The sequence below is a fragment of the Xyrauchen texanus genome, chromosome 38, assembly GCF_025860055.1.
Source record: "Xyrauchen texanus isolate HMW12.3.18 chromosome 38, RBS_HiC_50CHRs, whole genome shotgun sequence".
In the NCBI taxonomy this organism is placed as follows: domain Eukaryota; kingdom Metazoa; phylum Chordata; class Actinopteri; order Cypriniformes; family Catostomidae; genus Xyrauchen; species Xyrauchen texanus.
This window is the reverse complement of record NC_068313.1, coordinates 23,746,013-23,767,281: the sequence shown is the minus strand read 5'-3', so window position 1 is coordinate 23,767,281 and position 21,269 is coordinate 23,746,013. Positions and strand designations below refer to the sequence as shown.

At 38.1% G+C, this 21,269-nt stretch overlaps 1 protein-coding gene across 5 annotated transcripts in view; it reads right to left on the bottom strand.

Moving 5' to 3' along the window:
- Positions 1 to 21,269, bottom strand: part of bcas3 (BCAS3 microtubule associated cell migration factor) — a 286,192-nt gene that overhangs the window by 237,681 nt on the left and 27,242 nt on the right. For all 5 annotated transcript variants that reach the window (XM_052109835.1, XM_052109836.1, XM_052109837.1 and 2 more), the window contains exons 8-13: positions 13,034 to 13,141; positions 12,790 to 12,866; positions 10,249 to 10,325; positions 9,531 to 9,614; positions 6,988 to 7,161; positions 4,256 to 4,349 (exon numbers count right to left, since the gene is read on the bottom strand). In XM_052109835.1, coding sequence (XP_051965795.1) covers positions 4,256 to 4,349; positions 6,988 to 7,161; positions 9,531 to 9,614; positions 10,249 to 10,325; positions 12,790 to 12,866; positions 13,034 to 13,141 — 614 coding nt within the window. The remainder of the gene's footprint in view (positions 1 to 4,255; positions 4,350 to 6,987; positions 7,162 to 9,530; positions 9,615 to 10,248; positions 10,326 to 12,789; positions 12,867 to 13,033; positions 13,142 to 21,269) is intronic.

The following is a 21,269-nucleotide window of genomic DNA, read 5'->3' as shown; positions in this document are numbered from 1 at the left end:
AAAGTAATCCATGAGACTCCAGTGTTTAAATCTATATTTTCAGATTCAATCCTTTTTTACTCTAGATTTCAACTTTAATTTTCACATTCAGATGTGAATGTGAAACTTAACAGGCAACAAATGTTAAGATGTAAAAGTGAAAGTGGAGATTTAGAGTAAAAAAGGACTTCAATATTTTTCTGTTCCTCACCCACACCTATTACATTGCATCTGAAGATATGGATTTAAACACTGGAGTCTCATGAATTACTTTTTTGATTCTTTAATGAGATTCTTGGAGCTACAAAAGGTCTAATCACCATTCACTTGCGATGAATGGACCAACAGAGCTGAGATATTCTTCTAAAAAGCTCTGTTTGTATACTGGCTAGGAAAGAAAGTCATACACATCTGGGATGGCATGAAAGTGAATAAATTAAGATAGAATATTTATTTTTGGGTGAATTATTCCTTTAATATTTTACATTTAGCAACATATTTTCATATTAGTCAGAAAGAAAGAAATTAATCATTTCTTCAACTTTGATTCTTTACCAAAATTCACAATCATTTATTAGGTTTTAAATCAATATTCAAAATTTTACAGCTATACAGCTATAAGGGTAGCTATAGATTTATAAATGCATGTTTGTTGGGAAATGATGGCATAGAATTATGAACAAATCATTCTATCACAAATCATTTTCGTAATTTCGACCGCATGTATCTAGAGCTAGAAAACTTTACTTTGGTGACAAAATTAAATGTTCAATCCATCACAGAAAACCAAATGTTTACAATTGCAAGGCATGAAAACACAATGGCCACTAGTCATTGGGCCATCATTTTTGTTGAGCCCTGCACGTGATTCTCTATTTGATCGATCGGATAGTTATTTGCTCAAATCTGTTGTTCTGGAAACCTTCAACTCTTTATTAGATCAAAGAAACGATTTTCACTAATATTTGTCAAAGTAATGTCCCTGAGCTCTTGTTAAGTGTTAGGCCTTGATTGCTCACAGTATGTTTGTCTTGTTCTACATTCCAAAGCAGATTTCTGTAACTGACATGTACAGATAAAATGACAGCAGGGTTGACAGTCACTGTGCGGTTAACCAACTGTTAGTCTGTGCCACACGCTAATGGGGCAAAAGTTGCTTGCAGCTCTGAGGTTTAAAGGTTAACCAATAGCACCACCTAGAGAAAAATATGTTCTGTCCAAAGCCAGGACAATTTAATTAGTCTAATTCAATGCCTTTTTTTGCAATTATCTCATACAGGATTTTGCAAGTGCTTTAATCAAAAGCACTGGAATGTAACAGTTTGCACAGAAATCTTGTAATCTAATGCTCATAAGCAATATAAGAGCATGCTACTTCCTAACTGAGAGGGATGGCTAAAGAGTGTTTAGTACATTAGCCCAAAAACAGTGATTTTCCCATAGGTATACTGTCATCACAACTACCTAACATAAAACCATTCATTTATTCAAGAATCACAATTCACAGCATTTTTGGCCCTTTCTTAAAGCAAGCAATCATCCACTAGAATTAATCACATTCAATTAAACAATTAAACACACTAACAACTAAACAGTCAATTCTGGATATGTGTCCTTTCTCTGAAGAAAGATCTAGCTGTAGCTTTCAGATATTTGTTTGATTTAGTTTTTTAAAACGATTCTTTGCATAAATCCTCTTTATAAATTACTACACCTCAGCTTCATCATGGCTCACAGGCATGAGTTTTGTTTCTTGTTGGCATCAGTTCAATACTATGTGGTTAAGGTAAAACATCCATTAGTAATGTTTTGATTTAGTAAGACATGCAACATTTCCTTATGTTTTAATAACAACATGCAAAAAACATCCAAACCTGGAGGTGCATGTATACAATAGTATATCCTCAAAGAAGTCTCCCATAGTGTGCCTTATGCCGAGTTTACACTACACGATTTTAGGGCCAATTTTTACTTGCTGACAGTTTTGTATGTGTATGTAGCAATGTATGAATTATCAAAGACGCGATCTGAGAGAAGCGCCGACGCATCGCCGATGTCAGAGAGATATCTAGCATGTTAAATATCTGGACCGGTCTCAGATTCCAAACTGCGCAATGTGAAATGTGTTTTGACTGAATACATCTGCAGCATTGACCTACAGCCAATGAGAGAGCAAGAAACGGGGCACGGGAATTTTCAGTGGGAGGAGACCTAATGTACCTGCAACAGAACATCAACTATCATGGCTGCGGAATCAAGAAAGTCTCATTGGACCGAAGAAATGGAGGAAAAATTTGTGGAACATTGTCAGGAGCACCAGTGCCTATTTGATGTTTCATCTGAACTGTACCACAACTGGGTGGAGAAAGAGAAGAGTTGGAGAGAAATAGCCAGTTCTCTTAGAAAGTCAGGTAAGCAAATATCATATGTCCATATCATATTCTGAAATGCATAACATATGATAATGTATTTGTTTTCATATCCCGTATCACTTTTCATGTGTACTCCGTTGTGAAACGTAATTTGGAGTACAAGCAGAGTTGTCGGGGGATTCATCAATAGTGAAACGTTTTGTAATTTGTTCACCCCTGTCGCTGATTCCTCGTGTCATTTGAAAAGCCTACTTCCATGACAAGACAGACAGTTGTGTAATACGAACAATCCGACGTCTATGAAAGTTGTGTAGTGTGTAAGAGACATTAGGTATTTGAAGGATTTCACTTAGGTCAATGGCTATCAGCTGCTTTCAGCACCATCTTATTATGAGGGCCCTCAATCTGCGACACACACCTCACAATGAGCTATTGTGACTGAACTGGATATCCGGAGAAACAAACATATCTATACATAAAATTGAAAAGTGATCAGATAATTGCTATCAAAATGAGCCAGGGCACTCGTTCAAGGTCAGGTTGAGGACATATTGGTTTTATTATATTCATCCATAAAATCAAATGGTCGGAACCATGGGCTAGCAGTTAGCACACATGTTCTAGACACACCAAGTCATTGTGCTCAAGCGAAAGATACACAGGTTCGAATCCAGCCCACGTCTCTATTAAAATAAAAAGTTATAAAAAGCCTAACTATAAAATTATGTCTCTGATGAGGACTAGAGCATGTTGTGACATGGCTGACAAAGTGATCGATTAAATACCAAGCGGTCTCACACTTTCTAAATGGAGCGAGCACTTCTCGGGTCTTCTCTTCTTTGTGGGTTGAAACTGTACCTGTTCAGTGCTTGGGGTATTTAATCTAATAGAGATGGAGGGCTTTGTTGAAGTCAATACATTTCAGGAGAGACTGACATGAACAAGATCTATGACCACTAAAGTTCCTTCAGAGTGTTAAGTCTTTAAAGAGGGAAGAAAGAAAGAAGGATGGGTAGAGAGGAAAATGACAGTGACTGATGACCAAGCATGTCAAAGGAGGACCAAACCCTTGTGCTTGAGGGCAGGTTCACCAGCTGATGACTTACCATGGCTGCTTCTCTGAACAACAGATCTCAACACAATCAAGGGCCAAGCAGACAGTGACTCTTGAGGAACAAAATAAGCTGACATGCAAAAGGGTGACATGACTGACACATTCACCTCATCCTTAAATTAGCCATATTTCTAAATTTCTGTAGCATTTATTGTCTAAAATCCACTTTTAATGTTACACCACTTGTAATTTTTTTCTTGTAACTAAAATAAAAATAAACTAATTGTTTTAAATGACCATTTTCCACCCTTTCCCTAGCCATTAGAATTAGTCAGCCTGTTTTTGCTACTTCACCTAGAACACTTGTTTATTGACACTACAATGTCAATCTGACCTCTAGGTGCCGGTATGTAAATGCCAGTGGACATATGATAATGTGCACATGGTTTAGACATTAATACTGTGAAGACTTCTAAATGACCAATTTTTGCAGCTTGGTTTACATAAAAAACTGGGTGGACTAGTGTGGAGCTTTGCACTGTGAATATTAGTGCATTTCTAAAAATACACCAAACTTTTTTTTATTTAAAAAGAGCATGAATTATCCATAATAGAGTGCAGTACAGTTTTTGAGAAAACTAGTGGAAAAGCTTTCATTTGCCTCAATTTCTTGCTTTAATGAAAGCATGCACTTGAACTGGCATGTACAACAGTTGATTTTTGTTATCCCAGCATGATCTGACAACATTCCAAAGAGCATCTTGTGTGCTTCAATGGAAGTGCCCAAGTGTCTGGGAGCTTTGTGCTTTGGTAGGATCCAGTGAGGCATTACAGTGAGGTGTTCACTTACCGCTTGGATTAAACGCCATACAGGATATAGGCTTATCATGTGCTGGAAAATGTGCAATCACTCCTTCTCCGTCTGAATCCTCGCTAACTAGAACCTGAAACATAAACACACACAAAAACATAGTACAACTACAGTAAGTTGATGGAGTCAAACAAATACAGACTGACTTCTTGTTTACCTCACGTCTCAGTGTTATAGACACATAGTTGGTGATTGGCGCTATAATGGCCTGTGCAATCTGATCTTCACAGTTATGTAAGATGCAATCACTTTAACAAAGATGTGGTTTGGCATTTTGTTTAAACAAAGTGTGTTCCAAGTTATGTTCCATTGTACTGACCAAAACTATGATGCACGTTTTTCATGTCATTTTCAGGATTGACATCTATTCGCCCTATTATATTATAAAGCCCTAAACATGTCGTCATCTTGGAAGTGCTTGACATATATTTTTAAGTTTTTATGAAATGTAATGTACAAAGGTAGATTTTAGCTTAATAGTTGTATATGAAATCCACACAAAAATTCTTTAAAAGATGTTTGAGAATATGTTAGTGGTTTATTAACACAGCTTCAACCCAAAACTCAAACCCAAATGACTATTCTGATCAATGTGTAAATTCTGCTAAATCCCACAGTGCAACAGCTCTGCATCTGAAAGAAAAAGTGATGTGTTCAAGGAGTTTAAACACACAGACACACACACACACAAAGCAGGAGGAAACAAATATAGTGTCACTACAAGATTTGATATCCAGAAGAGATTAATAGCTTCCAGCTAAAAGAGTTGGAACAATGACCAGTAAGTAATTCATCCATTTATGTTACAACAGGAAACTTCCATGAAGATACTGAGAAATTAATTTCTTCAGAATAAGCTTCATAGCTTTTTCTATGTTATTATTATTATTAATTATTATTATTATTATTATTATTATTATTATAAGAAAGAAAGAAGGAAAGAAAGAAAATTGCTCCACAAGGGGCTATTCTCTGGTCATTGGCCCTCTGTTAAGTTTGCTCATGAAAGAGATTATAACTAAGCCCATGAGACAGCCAGAGAGAAGAGTGATAAATCAAAGAAGTGTTGCATTAAGGAGCAAGGCAGCTTTTAATAAGATCCAGTCCAAACAGAAAACAGCCTTGCTCTAAAACCCAGACATTTATTTCAGACTGCAAAAAAAATGCCACCGTGACACAAACCAGATCACTTTTATTGGGGGCAAAAACAGACAATGTTGTTCTGTACAAGAATATACTATTGCTTTGGAAAAGTATTAATGTAAGGATAGCTCCAAAGAGCAAATAAACATCTTGCAGGAAATAAAGAGTTGTGAGGAGAGGATGATGATCATGAAGGGCATGGGGGGGGTGTAGAAAACACCAGAGATCATTTCTTGTGTCATGGGAGAATGGCATAGACAGTAAATTCAATAAAGCTGTTTTATATGAATGCCAAATACTGGAATAATCTGCTTTGGGAGGAGCCTAGCTTCTTGTGAGGTTGGCTCTGGTGTGATGGGCCATTGTCGATGGAGATCTAAATGCAGGAAACCTCTTTTAGAGAGGGATTTTAAAAAGTGTTGACTCTGGCGAATCAGAGCAGTAGAGGTGAATAAATAAGCAGAATAAATCACACCTCTGAATGAAGGTAACATGTAGGTCGGTCCAAAGTAGACTCTCTGGGGAATGCATAATTTAACTATCATATTTTTTAGAGCCCACAAAATGGAAGGATCTATTTACATGGGTCAGAATCAACAATGGAAAAAAGGATAGCGAAACCTGTTCCAACTTAACCTCTCTCTGTGAAAAAATCCTTGAACAGGAGAACTGCACATTTTAAAGCTAGCCTTTAACCCGACTACTCTATTAATGTGAGCATGTGCCAGAAGAACACCTAGAAGTGCAGGACAGCAGGAATAAAAAGCTCATCCGGTTTATAGGACTGTCAATTTAACACATTAATTTGGTTAATTATTAATTATTTGAATACATACATATATGCACACACTTGGACAGACCAACAATTAAAAAATAGTGCAGATGGAATGTGTATTGTGTGAACAGACCCTATGGGCCAGTAAGTCTACTGTTCAGTAATTTGAATATAAAACAAATATATTTGACTTGTAAAGACACTTTTTGTCTTCAATACATTACCCATCTGTAATAATAATGTAAGATCTTTGAATTACAAGCAATTATATCTGATTATTTGTAATTAAGATTTTATTCAAATTCAGGCCTTGGTAGGCATGAAAACAAAGAGTAGACCTTTCTGCTACTTCAATGACCTGCCTATGATCTCACACTAAAAGGATACGGTCATGCCAGCAAAGCGGGAAACAGCCACAGGAAGTGGCTAAATCATGAACTTAGGAGACCAAGGCACGTAACAGAGTCTGTGAACATACGGTGGAGCATGTGCTCTTACGACAAGGTGATGACAAACCTCTTTGGGCTATAAGTAGCTCTAATAGTGAATGAGTTATGAATGGAATTAATGGATTATTTATCTCAGAGAAAAGGGGAATGACTCTGGGTTTTTTGGGATCAAGATCAGATGGGTGAAGAGCGTACTGTAAACAGAGCAAACATAGGTGTTGTTGCCAATGATTCGCCAGGAATTGTGTCATTCACAGGCCTTTGTTAATAACATTCCTTGCCCTTATAATACTGAACAAACCCTGAACTATACAGAATATAATGTATAAGTGAGCGTTTTATACCTGCCCCTCTCCCACAGTGTGCATGTCTATGATAGTGACCACGCCAGGCTGGTGAGGGCTGCGGCGCGTGCTGCAACTGTGGGCAGTGCCCTCTTCGTCAGGCATCCCTGATGGTAGTGTTCCAGCGAGCTGGGTCACGACCTTACCCACCATGGTCAGGCCTGTCTTCAACGTCTGACAGAAAGCAAATGAAACAAAAATTAAACAACTTAAGAACCTTTGTACTTTGTTTTAATCCACTACAGCAATCAGATCTTTAAAAGCTAATTCAGGGTGTTTTTTTCAAAGGGTTGAAAGAAAAACTACTTTAATTCTCTGAAAAATAGATGCCAACCAATCCTAAGTATTATTGCAACACTAAAATCAATATTGCAAATAAAGATTCCCACATCCAGAGATTCTGTTGAGCAATTACCAGAAAACATGTGAAAGGTGTGTGAAAGCCGGTAAGTGTTTGTACGAGTGTGTTTCTGTTTGCTAAATGACACGAAATGAGAAGAGATGTGCCATGCCATGGCTCAGCAGCAGTCTGGAATCAGACTCATCTGGTACAGTGTCTGCCACAAGCCGGCCGCCCCTCCCCTCACCTCCCCTGATCAATGGGGACTGTTTGGATTAGCACTAAAAACTCTAACTGCAGTGATTAGAAAACACATTAGTGTTGATCAATTAGGAGGCAAACTGTTCTCTTAATAATTGATGGGGCAAGGCAATTTACACACAGTCAGTTAGTGGGCTTGTCAGAGCCTTCTCCAAAGGGCCCAACAAACACAGGCGCCACAAGGTATTGACGTTGCCGCTTGGCCTGAATACCTGATTATGCTCTCCGGGCCTTGGCAGACAGACACACACATACAGAACACATACAAACACTTACCCACACACACTTACACGGCACAGCTCACTCCATTAAGTGAGAACTAGAGGAGACTCTACTTAAGCTGTGCTATCCACTTTCCCTAAACACAGTTTACAACTGCATAGGTCCGAAAACAGAACCCTGAGGCACCCCGCTCACGCAGACTTGTCTCTTGATCTCTTTTTTTTGCCCACATCCCACTCATTTACACAATTTAAACCTTGCAAGAATTCAATTTTCCAAAAGCCCCCCCCCCCCCTCCCCTTTGTGATTGGGTTACAGGATTGATGGGAGATGGCCCCGCTGGCCCCCAGACGGCCGCACTCAGAGCCACTCAGCACAGCGACCATGTGTCAGAGCAGAGGAGATGGTTATAAATCACAGCCCCGTCTGCAGACGGCCTGTCTACGTATCAAGGCTTTTTTAACCTTGTTTTCCTCCCTGCTAACCTTTGCTGTGTTCTTTTTTATGTATACCATTAAGGCTAATGGCACTTCTCTCACGTAAGCCGTTAGCGCTCATTAGGCGGTGATCAGGCCGGCGGCCAGGGAATACAGATGTGGGCTTAATAAATCAATTAAGTAAGCAGGAGAAAAGACTGGAACCATATGAAAGGTTAAGCACCAAGGTTCTGGCACCACTAAATGAACTCTAGTGGGTCTTAGAAGCACTCCGGACAATGTTGAGGCTACTCTAGGACTCTGATGCTATATGCTGAATAAAATAGAAGACCCCACATTATGAGCTTCAATTCAAGCAGAGCAAACAGGATAGAAAGCATGGCAGAATGTACACAAATAAATGCACAAAGCCAGCAAACATTAGGTCCAACATCATTTCTTACACTTAACAGCACAAAGCTCTGTTAAGCTGCAGTTAAAGCTCTTGCCAACACAAAGGTTTTGAAAAGATACTATGCATAAATTAATGACAGAAGACTTGCAAGATTTATAGACCACTTGGCCAATAATTGCTGGATATAAAAATCTGAACATTCTGAATTTCCTTGAAGTTCTGTATTTTTAAAAAAAGTGCATTACAAAGTTTGGCTAGTGAAAACTTTAGAACACGTATGAGATGCTAAAATGAATCGATCATTTCATTGGCATGTAGAAAGTCAGCATTCACATGATGGTGTGTTATACAGTGGCCATAAAGGTATTTTAGATACTTAAGCTACATTTAAAATGTATGAATTTCATTGCATACAATAACAAAATATCAAAAGTAGTATCTGCAGTGGAGTCTGACATACATAAGTTGTCCAAAAACTTTGCCTTCATTTTGAGTTTTTATTCTGCAAAACTTACTTTTGCATTCTATCTTTAAAATAAATATAAATGTATTAATTTTTCATATTTAAAAATGTTAATACTTATAATATTTACTTATCTAATCCTACAACATTCCCACATTTGATTTATTTTTGTTCTCCATAGCCATATGACTTAACTTTCTTCCAAGAAACACCAAAGATGTTAGGTAGAATGATTCACTTTCATTGTATGGGAAACAGATGCAGTTAAATTGAATGGTGACTAACAAACTGCCTTTTTTCTCCACAGAACAACACAAGGGTAAGTACATTTTTTAGTAAATTATCCCGGAAAGTGTTCAAATAATCTTGGATCTACTGTACATGAGTTCATTGGTGATGTGGTGGCAGTGAGGAGAGTGTACTCACTTTAGCAGCACTGATGACAGTGGCAGTGTAGGACTGGGCATTATCTCCACAGGCCCCACCACGGGACTGATGACACCGGATCAGCTGCACACACAGACACACACACACACACACACACACACACACACACACACACACAGACACACACACACACACACAGAGAGAGAGCGAGAGAGACAAAACAGAGACACATTATCAACCAGAACCTTTCAGCTCCCCAGCACTCATTAACCCACAGAGGACTGTCACAGCCCGCGCCAGGACGTCTGCAGGCGGGCACGGTGAGTAAGAGGAGGAGGAGGTTGCCATTAGGACAGCAAATAGTTCTTAAAACCCATTCTACGATACACTCTCTCTAGGGTCTCCATCCCAGACCTATTCAACACTTCAGCTGCCATTGGCCAGAAACTCATTACCTTTGCCCAGACACACTGTCCCATCTGTCCATTATTAGGCAGCAACTGGTCTCTCGAAGGCAAACAAACTGCACCCATTACATGAATGACAATGAATCAAGGGTCTACTTAATAATAATATGTCACATTAGATTGTTAGTTCCTGTCCATTTGATGTAGATTGTCTAAATAATGATCTGCACAACAATTTGTGACAAATTTTTAAAAACATTTTGGAAACAACAACATTTCAGTTGTTTAAGTTTTTTCAGAAAACTCTGTTCAACTTGCCAGTGTGCATCTGGATCTGTTTAAAATGTTACCTTGTTCTCGGCATAGGCCAACCACCGACTTCCTAGAGCAATAGGGTTAAAGTTGGGCCCAGGACATGGGTAGCAGCCTATAACACAAAGGCAAATACACAAATGTAGCAAGAGATGAACTAAATGACAGCACAAAAGTAATCCATCATCATGTCAGCATCTTCCTATGGACAGTATGGATGTTGTTTCACAGTCTAGTGTTTTAGCAGAGCTTAGGGTTAAAGTAATACCAGAGGTTAAAAAAGGGTTATGGCATTTTGTGATGATAGGATCGCTCCTCAGCTTATTAACTGGCAGACAGATTGACCCATAAGAGCAATAAAGCCATAGTAACTATAGAATACACATGCCATCCTTATGTAACTATACATCACATGTGGAACACTTACAGGCAGGGCAAATATGCAAGCAAATGCTCATCAGATAAGGTCCTAATACACTAAAACGCATTTAATAAGCACTGAAATGCCAAACCTCTTTCTCTATCCTCACAGGCAAACACAGAAAGTTAACACAAGTGCATATCACTGTGTGAAGTGTGCTGACAGTAATTTATAGCATAGAGTTCACTTAAAATACAGGCAGACAGTAATTTAAGGTGTAGATTCAGGATCTGAAACTCGGGTGAATGGGGCTTGAGGTAAACCACAAGCACAAAAAAGAAAAAGCCTTTTGTGCCTTTCCAAGGCAGAGGGAGCCAATGTAGTGAGATAATGTATGTTTAGCACATCCTGTGTGCTGGGCTGGGGTATTTTCACCATTGCTCTGTGATTTCACATTAATGTCCAGTCAGAGAGAAGACCTCACTCAACACTTTCAAAATACATAAAATTGATCAGAAATAATAAACAAGCAGCTACTTAAAATCCCAGTGGAGTGCCAGGATTAATATAGTTTTTCATTTAGTTTTTATTTCAATCTCAACATTAATTTGTCTATTTAGTTTTGTTTAATTTCATTCGTTTTTCAATCTATGAATGTCCATTTTAGCTAAGCAATTGTTTTCAAGTTTTTGTTATTCATTATATTTATTTATTTCAGTTTTAGTATTTAAGGGCTGCATTAACTCATTACAAATAGTAGCGCAACATTTCTCACAGCCAAATAGTGTTATTGCAATCAAGTAGCATTTTCATGATTAACAAAAGGCAGGTTGTAAAGGTCTGAAATATTATTATATAATGTGGATCAAAAACAAAACAATATGTTAATTTTATTTAATTAAATAAAAAACTAAAATTAATGAACATTCATTAAAATATGTTAGTGTTTAATTTTATTTCAGTTAACGAAAATATTTCAAATGTATTCATTACCGCTGAAAGAAACTGGTGCATGCTGTATTTACTACCTCTTTGAAGACCAACTTCCTAGCTAATATTGTTAGATGCCTTCTGACTGTCACTTTAAAAAAATCAGTCTAGTCTTAGTCTTTTTATGTTGAGGATGCTTTAGGGATGCGATTAATGATGTAAGGGGTAATTGGCCGCGCCCGTTTCCTGTGCCACAGATATTGACGGGGAAGTCAAATAGACAATGAGAGCCATAAAAACTAAACTAATGGCAATTTGCAACAGACGATTGCTTAAGTAGACAGCAGATGCCTGGTTTCACATAGTGACATGGGCAGTTTATTCAACTAAAACTCACAGAAATTATCCATGGAGATCATTCGTGAAAAGGAGATCTGGGACAAAAGTCCCTTTAAGGCATGTAAGTCCAATTGATGGCCATATTGACAACACCCCCAAGCAGCTATTTTCTGTGATACAAGTACAGCTCCTGCAGTATATTGAATGGGGAAAGACCGAAATCTCCAAAATGGTTTGCCAAGGTTATGTTAAAAAAAAAAACATATTTAAAATCTGACAAAATTATATCTCAAATTGTGCTTACTTTGCTCAAATCATGCAAAAAATTGTATTGTATAGGTTAACTGTAAGGCAGGACTTCCAGTGCTTCAGTTGCCATATTGAGCATTGCAATTTATCCCATTTGTTTTATAACAAGTAGTAAACTTCAGCATCTCATAATGTCTCTGGCTTGGCACAAAAGAGACCTCTGGACTGAGGTACTGCTGAGAGACGTGGTCTGGCCTGGAGGAGAGGAAGTGATTCTTCTTTGTGTGCTAGAGCTGAGTGATATTATGCATGGGTTTGTAATTGTTTGGCCTGTTTGATGGAAGTTTGAAACAGAGGGTTTTGGGTAATGTGTAGTTTTGATGCATTGTAAAACAAAGGCCATTTGTATAAACAAGCAGGCCTGTGGACTTGCAGATGAGCTTTGATATCGATAGCCCTGCAGAGTGACGCAGGGAAAAACAGCTCCATTGGTGTGACAGCACGCATTGAGATAACTCGTACAAGGGTGTGCGGGTGAGCGGGGTTTTAATTAAGTCAGTGTGTGAAAGGGATTAATCGAGACTGAATTTCCTGTTTGCAAGGCTGCAGATCAAAGAGGCTGAGAAAAGTTGCATTGGAGACTAGAGAAGGTCAAGAAGGGTCAAGTTCAGCAGACACATCTATAATCTAAAGTACTTACTTGTGACAAAGAACTTCTTCATAAAGGTACAGCTGTCAAAGGCAGCAATCTTTTCTTGAAGACTAACAACAAGGATCCTGTGGTCATCCAGGGATGTAGATCGAGATGAGAATGGAAAAACGAGACAAAGAAACTCCTTATTACACACTGCCATTCACGTGTATTCTAATTTAAAACACATTTACAAGAGAACAAAAACGTAACGCTCTGTTTAATAACAAGGAGATAACATGTATAAATGCACCTTTTGTTGCAGTGTAGGTCATAGATGGGTGTTTTAAACTGAATGGACTTGACCATCTCTCCTGTTCTCAGGGAATAAAGGTCCACACAACAATAAGGTGGACTTGTCCTGCAAAACACACAAATTTGATTAGATCGACTACTAAACAGTAGTCTGTGCCATGTCTCGAACCCATTCACTCTTTGTACTATTTCTTTCAACAAAAAGTTGCAAAAAGCCCAAAACCCAATAAAAAAAAAAATAAAGATATGTTGAATGAGAGTGGAACCAAATGAAAATGACCAAAATGTTAAGAATTTCCACAGAGCCGCTGCAGCCATTCCTTCATTCCATTCCTCAACAATGCAATTCAAAGAGTTTTGGGGAGCATTATACTGAATTGCACAGGGAGATTGGAGCTAAGTGAAAGTGTTGGCAGCTGCTGGTAAGAAACACAGACATTAATTGTCATTAGATGTTCCTCATTCGGCTGGTACAGCCTGATCTGCCATATAAACCATCTTAATGGAATGTTTCTGGAAAGATGCTGTGCTGCTTTCCACAGGATATTACTCTGTACAGCTATATGTATGGCATCAATACTGTCCAGTTCAAGGAAGCAAGATCAGAATACCAATCTCAAGAGTCAAGCATTCTGTCTGAGCCATGGCTTAGAGTACTGTACATACTGTAATACTTTGATGCTAATGCGGATGAAGCATACTCAAGTTCAAGTCAAGTTTTCAACATATTAATAAAATGTGAGTGGTGCTTGCCAGTGCAAAACTTGCTGACCTGATGCCAGGGTGTTGCTATGTGATTGCTAAGGTGTTCCGAATGTTTTTTTACCATGTTGCTATTCAGTTCCTAGGATGTTCTGGGTGGTTGTGTACTGGCCCAAATTAAAACATCCCACCCAAGTCTACTCTGGTCCCTCATTGACTGAAAGTTGGTTATGTTGCCCGTTTTGGTCCACAAGCTAAAAATCGTCCAATAAGGTAAAATAATAGTAGCACAACTCTTAAGAAATGTTATGATGAATTACACTCCAAAGATTCATACTTGAGGTTAGGAGTTTATTCAAAGTGGTGGGTTTGCTTAGTGGTGCTTACTAGTCAGGTATCCTACAGAGAGGATGTTATGGGTCTAACTAAAGAGAAAGCTGGAACTGATAAGGCCAGGCTAAAGACACTGGCTCTGAGTTGATCGAGCACTCATTGTAATTGAAGATGATCAATAAACTGTGCTTTATTGACAAAACAATTGCCTTTGGAAGCACCCACTAATGATTTCACTCTGTCTGACTCTTAATTCGACCGACTGTCTGACGCTTCAAAAGGAGTGATTATATCGTGCATCATGGATTCTCATTATTATACAGTTTAGCAATAAAATTTGCAACATTATAGTGTTGTTGCAGTATTGGCTATGCAGCTAATGTATCCCAGCTCTAGAGAAAACAAGCGATTCAGTCTTCTGACTTATGTTCTGATGTCAAAATTGTCCATTATAAAATTGATAGTTCCGACTTTCTGACTGGTCAATTCAGCATTCCAGCCATACTAAAATACATGCTATAGAGACGCAAAACACTTGTTCACCTAGCTAGTTTGAATCACACTGCATAGCACACATATGGGCCAACTATTAACCCAAGTCTACATTTCAAGGACTACATCTTCAAGCAGAAGGATGACACTAACTGTACCTATAGAATTTGCTTAATGCAATAAAGTTTTAATGAAAAATTGTGTTCACTGACTTTGTTTTATTATGTACTAACTAACCATTTTATGAAAGCAATAAGGAGCCATTCACACAGAGACTCAAGAGAGTCAAGGCTTTCTTGTATAAAAAAAATAAATAAAAAAAAGCAGGTGTCTCAAGATGCATTTTTAAAAGCTGACGTTCTTTTTTGTACTTTTTTTTTAAACCTGTATTGGCAAATAAAACATATGGCGATACTGCATGAGTTGCAAGACATGGTGCAATTGTCAAAGACGTCTATCTAGCACATTTTTCATAGAAAAACAACTGAAAAAACAGTGTAGACAGATGAAAAACACATCAGGTGTGAACAGCCCCAAAGGCACTCAATTTCTCTCAACACTGTAAATAGCATTTCCTCTTGTATTGCTTGTTTCCTCTTATTGCTTAAAATTCTCCCTTTTCTTTCCTATCTTTTTGTTGATTTTGGAAAATATAATTCTATTCCTCATTCATAATTCACATGCATGCAAACACTAATGGTAAATGGTCTGCACTTATATAGCGCCTTTTTAACCTTAACGATATTCAAAGCGTTTTGCACTGACTCATTCACCCATTCACACACACATTCATACACCAATGGCAGCAGAGCTGCCATGCAAGGCGCTAGCTTGCCATTGGGTAAATAAATCAGTGTGAGCAGTGTGTTGAGGAAACAACTCTTTTAAAAACATGCACATATCATCCGAGACATCAAATCACAAAGTGTGGAACATTAAACCATATATGAAAAAATATGAGATCTGATTCTGAGTAATGAAGAGCTAGAGAGGTTTTAAATTTGTCATTACTTTCTCAGACAGTGATTGATCTCTGAGTGAAACCGTGACAATAGCGATTCCAGCCTGTACTTTGAGTTGGTTCCCAAACAGCTGCCATTTGAGCCACTTCTTCTCAGTGCTGAGGCTCAAAGTCAGGATGGACAGATTGAGCATAATGTTTTTAAGATAGCATGATAATGTCTTGGAGCAGGAGGCTTGCTGTGTGTGTGGTAGATGTCCCATGACCCTCACACAGCAGTAAATTTAAAGCATTCTTAATGTTTGGATGGAGGCCTGGGGTCAAGACTGCAGCTGCGGTTCAGTGCCTGAGATCAATCAGTGATGGAATCATCACACAAGTAAAAGTCCTGCTGTGGCCATTTGGCAGCCCGTATTGCCAAAGCAGAGGTAGCACTCTGTACCAAAGCTGACCCATGGTTCATAGTATTCTAGGGATGTACAAACCTATATCTTTCATAATTGACAAGGTGGTGGGTTGTCTAAACAAATAGTCAGCTAGCCTGTCTTAAAAGGTGTTCACACAAAAACAAAAACTGTCATCATTTAAATCACCCTCATGTCTTTCCAAACTTTTATAACCAATATTCTTTTTTCTATTTTTTTCTAACATTGTGCTTCATCTCCTTTAGTGTTCCAAGAAAGAAAGTCATAAAAGTTTGGGACAGCGTGAGGTTGAGTAAATGATGACAGAATTTTATTTTTTATGTGAACTATCCCTTTAAAATTGCCATTATCTTAAAAAAAAACAATGCTTGTGGGGAGAGATGTTGACATAAATTAATATTTAAAGAATAACGCAGACTGAATCAAAGATTGTGCAGTGCTTTAATAAAATAACAGATAATATTTTAAAAGCATAAATAAATACCGTATATAATCCTTTTCCAGCAAGAAAAATGTATATGTTAACCCTAACCCTAACACACACACACACACACACACACACACTCACCTAAAGGATTATTAGGAACACCTGTTCAATTTCTCATTAATGCAATTATCTAATCAACCAATCACATGGCAGTTGCTTCAATGCATTTAGGGGTGTGGTCCTGGTCAAGACAATCTCCTGAACTCCAAACTGAATGTCAGAATGGGAAAGAAAGGTGATTTAAGCAATTTTGAGCGTGGCATGGTTGCTGGTGCCAGACGGGCCAGTCTGAGTATTTCACAATCTGCTCAGTTACTGGGATTTTCACGCACAACCATTTCTAGGGTTTACAAAGAATGGTGTGAAAAGGGAAAAACATCCAGTATGTGGCAGTCCTGTGGGCTGAAAATGCCTTGTTGATGCTAGAGGTCAGAGGAGAATGGGCCGACTGATTCAAGCTGATAGAAGAGCAACTTTGCCTGAAATAACCACTCGTTACAACCGAGGTATGCAGCAAAGCATTAGTGAAGCCACAACACGCACAACCTTGAGGGGATGGGCTACAACAGCAGAAGACCCCACCGGGTACCACTCATCTCCACTACAAATAGGAAAAAGAGGCTACAATTTGCAAGAGCTCACCAAAATTGGACAGTTGAAGACTGGAAAAATGTTGCCTGGTCTGATGAGTCTCGATTTCTGTTGAGACATTCAGATGGTAGAGTCAGAATTTGGCGTAAACAGAATGAGAACATGGATCCATCATGCCTTGTTACCACTGTGCAGGCTGGTGGTGGTGGTGTAATGGTGTGGGGGATGTTTTCTTGGCACACTTTAGGCCCCTTAGTGCCAATTGGGCATCGCTTAAATGCCACGGCCTACCTGAGCATTGTTTCTGACCATGTCCATCCCTTTATGGCCACCATGTACCCATCCTCTGATGGCTACTTCCAGCAGGATAATGCACCATGTCACAAAGCTCGAATCATTTCAAATTGGTTTCTTGAACATGACAATGAGTTCACTGTACTAAAATGGCCCCCACAGTCACCAGATCTCAACCCAATAGAGCATCTTTGGGATGTGGTGGAACGGGAGCTTTGTGCCCTGGATGTGCATCCCACAAATCTCCATCAACTGCAAGATGCCATCCTATCAATATTGGCCAACATTTCTAAAGAATGCTTTCAGCGCCTTGTTGAATCAATGCCACGTAGAATTAAGGCAGTTCTGAAGGCGAAAGGGGTCAAACACAGTATTAGTATGGTGTTCCTAATAATCCTTTAGGTGAGAGTGTGTATATATATATATATATATATATATATATATATATATATATATATATACACACACACACACACACACACACACACACACACACACACACACATATATACACATATATATATACATATATATATATATATATATATATATATATATACACACATACAGGGCCAGACTGGGACACAATTTCAGGCCGGGAAATCCTACACCCATCCAGGCCATCCTATGCACCCAAATAAAATTTAGAAACACGGACAACCTTGTTTTTTTTTCCCCCTAAATTACATTTATTTCACAGTATGACCATAACATAAAAACATAAACAACCAACCTAGAAGTAAAGCAGTCCTAATATCAAATGGGTCTGCACATAACGTCCTGTGCACTGCAATTACAACTGCAATAGATAATGTTATGAGATTGATGTTTTAAATAAATGTTTGAATATAAAAAAATGCAATACTTAAACATTAAACTAAACCGCCAATAGGTGGCGGCAAGTGACCGTCTTAATTAGTGAGTCATTCATACAAAAGATTCGTTCAAAACGCTGAATCATTCAGTAACAAAACACCGCGCTGCTGTAGCTTTCCTTTGGAACTATTTTAGTCGGTGAAATAAAACAAAGAGTTAATATGGTTTGTGTCTAAAATGTAAGTAACTTAATAATAAATATGAACTACGCTACTTGTTTATTGAACAATAAATTCAATGTAACATTTTCAATCGTGATATTATTCAGCAAAACATCTCCCTTATCTGTGTTATGTTAAACTAAATCATATGTTATAAATAAAAAAACAACAATTAGAATTTTTACCTCAGTACATTTCTTCTGTGAGTTTTCTGTGTGCACTCATTTGTTTGGATTTCTCCACGAATGTAACGTTAGACGGGCGCTACCGCTTACATTTGCTAGCAGTTCAATACTAAGTTAACGAAGAAAAAAAGTACAGTATTTACAGATGAAACTGACCTGCACTTGAAGCCCTGAACAGGTCAGTAATTTTGCAACATTTTGCTGCTTCTTCTTGGAGTGCTTTCTTTTTTTTTTGTCCTTTCCCTCTCTGCTCCACCTGGCCGTTTTCTCTCCATCATTGGGTGCTGCTCGCATTTTCTGTTTAACCGTTTGTCTGAGGCGTAAAGTTGAATCGTAGCCTTGCCAGTCAAGACTAACAGATTCATTATTTTTTTTTATTGTTATTAATAATAATTTTATTGAATGACGAATTCAAAAATAATCACTGGTAAAGGTAGTAATATCAAATAATAATAATTAAAAAAATGACAAAAAATATATATTTTTTTTAAAAAAAAACGCTGGCTGGCAGCAGGCCAACTTAGTCGCCAGGCCAGTGAGAATTGTCCCGGTGCTCCCGATGGCCAGTCCGGGCCTGTATGTATGTATGTATGTACACACACACACACACACACACACACACACACACACACACACACACACACACACACACACACACACACACACACACACACACGCTATATATTTTTTATATATAAGATAATGGATTTCTTACAAAAGCAGTGCTTTGATGACTAAAGTAGTGCTGCTTTTAAGCAGATGAATTTAGAGAAACATCTCAGGGATAGTAAAATGTCATGATAGTCTAACCAAATTCTAAAGCACATCATGCTGACTAGGGATGTCCCGATACACTCAGAAACCAAAAACAACACCGTCTGACATACTTACTGTATGTCACTGTGTAAAAATTTAGCACATATATTTAAATCATGACATGAAATAATGTGATTTTTAAACATCAAAGGCTGTGATTTTAAGGAAATAAATATATAGTGTGCATGTGATACGCACTTGAATGAAAATGTGTGAAGCCTACTGCTTATACACTGAAAAAAATACATAATAAGAATCAAATGTGCTCTTTCGTGTAGAAGCTTACTAACAGCAGAGCATGCATTCACTGTGCACAGCGCATACAGAATACCCATTTATTTATTACTTTATTTTATGATTCTTCTATGAACATCCCAACCTTGTGGGAGATTGTGTCTGCAGTTTTAGCCAGAGCTGGATTACATTGTGCATGTAAACGACACAATCCAGTAAGCTGTTGCAGCCACCGCAGACATGAGCCTCTGCCCAGAGCTGCATCTCTAAATCAGCCAGCTGCCAGCAACAACCCTGTCTCAGAGCCACATCACGAAAACAAACACAAATACAGAATCGTAAGCCAGAATACTGGACAGTCCAATGCCTTGTGGCTTACATAGGAGAAGGAAATAAAACAGTGAGACTGTGTGTATGAAGCCCTTCAGTCACGGCCTGCAAGTGTATCAAAAGGAGTCTGCAAAAACTATTAGTCTGCATTTCTATTCTCCATTGTTGTCTCAGGAGAGACATGGCTATCTACAAAGAGATCATCATCACAGCTTAAAACCCCTCTGGATTCAAGAACTGAGATTAATAGGGGCATTTAACTTCTCAAACTTGTCCTAGAGGCACTATTCATTGATTTCAATATAATCTGGGTCAGATCAATCCAATTTAAAGTGTTTTAGAGCAAATGTGACACAAATGATATGCTTCCAGATTGATTAATGGGACAATGATAGTCTTGAAAAAAGAATCATCAAATTGGTCACTTCAATTGTTTGCCTTTTTGCATTGTAACTAATGGCTTGGTTCTAATGGACGCAGTGCACAGTCAACATAATAGAATTTCCTCTCACTGAGAATCGAGAGTTCAATTTGAAAGCGTCTGTAAATTTCAATTATCATTATGAAATCATATCAGAGTTTCAGTGCAGCACACTTTTAGGTGATATTGAGCACAGATATTATGACCTCTCACTCTCCCTACTTTATCTATGTCACTTTCATCCTGAACATTTCTTTAGCAAAGGGCAAGTTGGTACATATCAGATTTGATTAAGATAAGGTCATAAAAGTTATTGTGTTATCAGGATTTTAAGAACAAACTGCAGAGAATGGGAATGAGCAAAAAGAAACAAAGACAGAAAGAAAGAAAGAAAGAAAGAAAGAAACAAAGGATAAACAACCAGGTTTTCCCACCCATTTGTCTCAAAATCAACCATGATATTTCTAACTGAAACACACTCTTATTTGTAACTAACTTTTTTTTTAATTCGGCCCGTAAAGATAACGTGGAAAGAAGTCCATATTCTGAATTTGAAAGTCAAGCTACTATGCATAATGGAAGGGTTTGTGACCTACAAACACGAGCTCACGTCTGCTAAATCCAACACTCTTCATTTGGAGTGACATAACTTCACTATGCTTCAAACCATGAATATCCACAATCCCAATTATGCATCTAATAGCAGGGTACAATCTCACAAAATTTTCATAAGTCACACCTGCAAAATTCATCTCTACTCATCATGGTAAGACAATAAAAAAAACTGATATTTCTGAAATCAGCCTCTTCCATCCGACATGGTGACCAGATCGGAAAAGTCACTCCTGAGTAGAACATTACCAATTATTTTTGGTTAAGGTTTCATCTTAATTTTAGCAATGCACATGATTACAATTGTTATTACC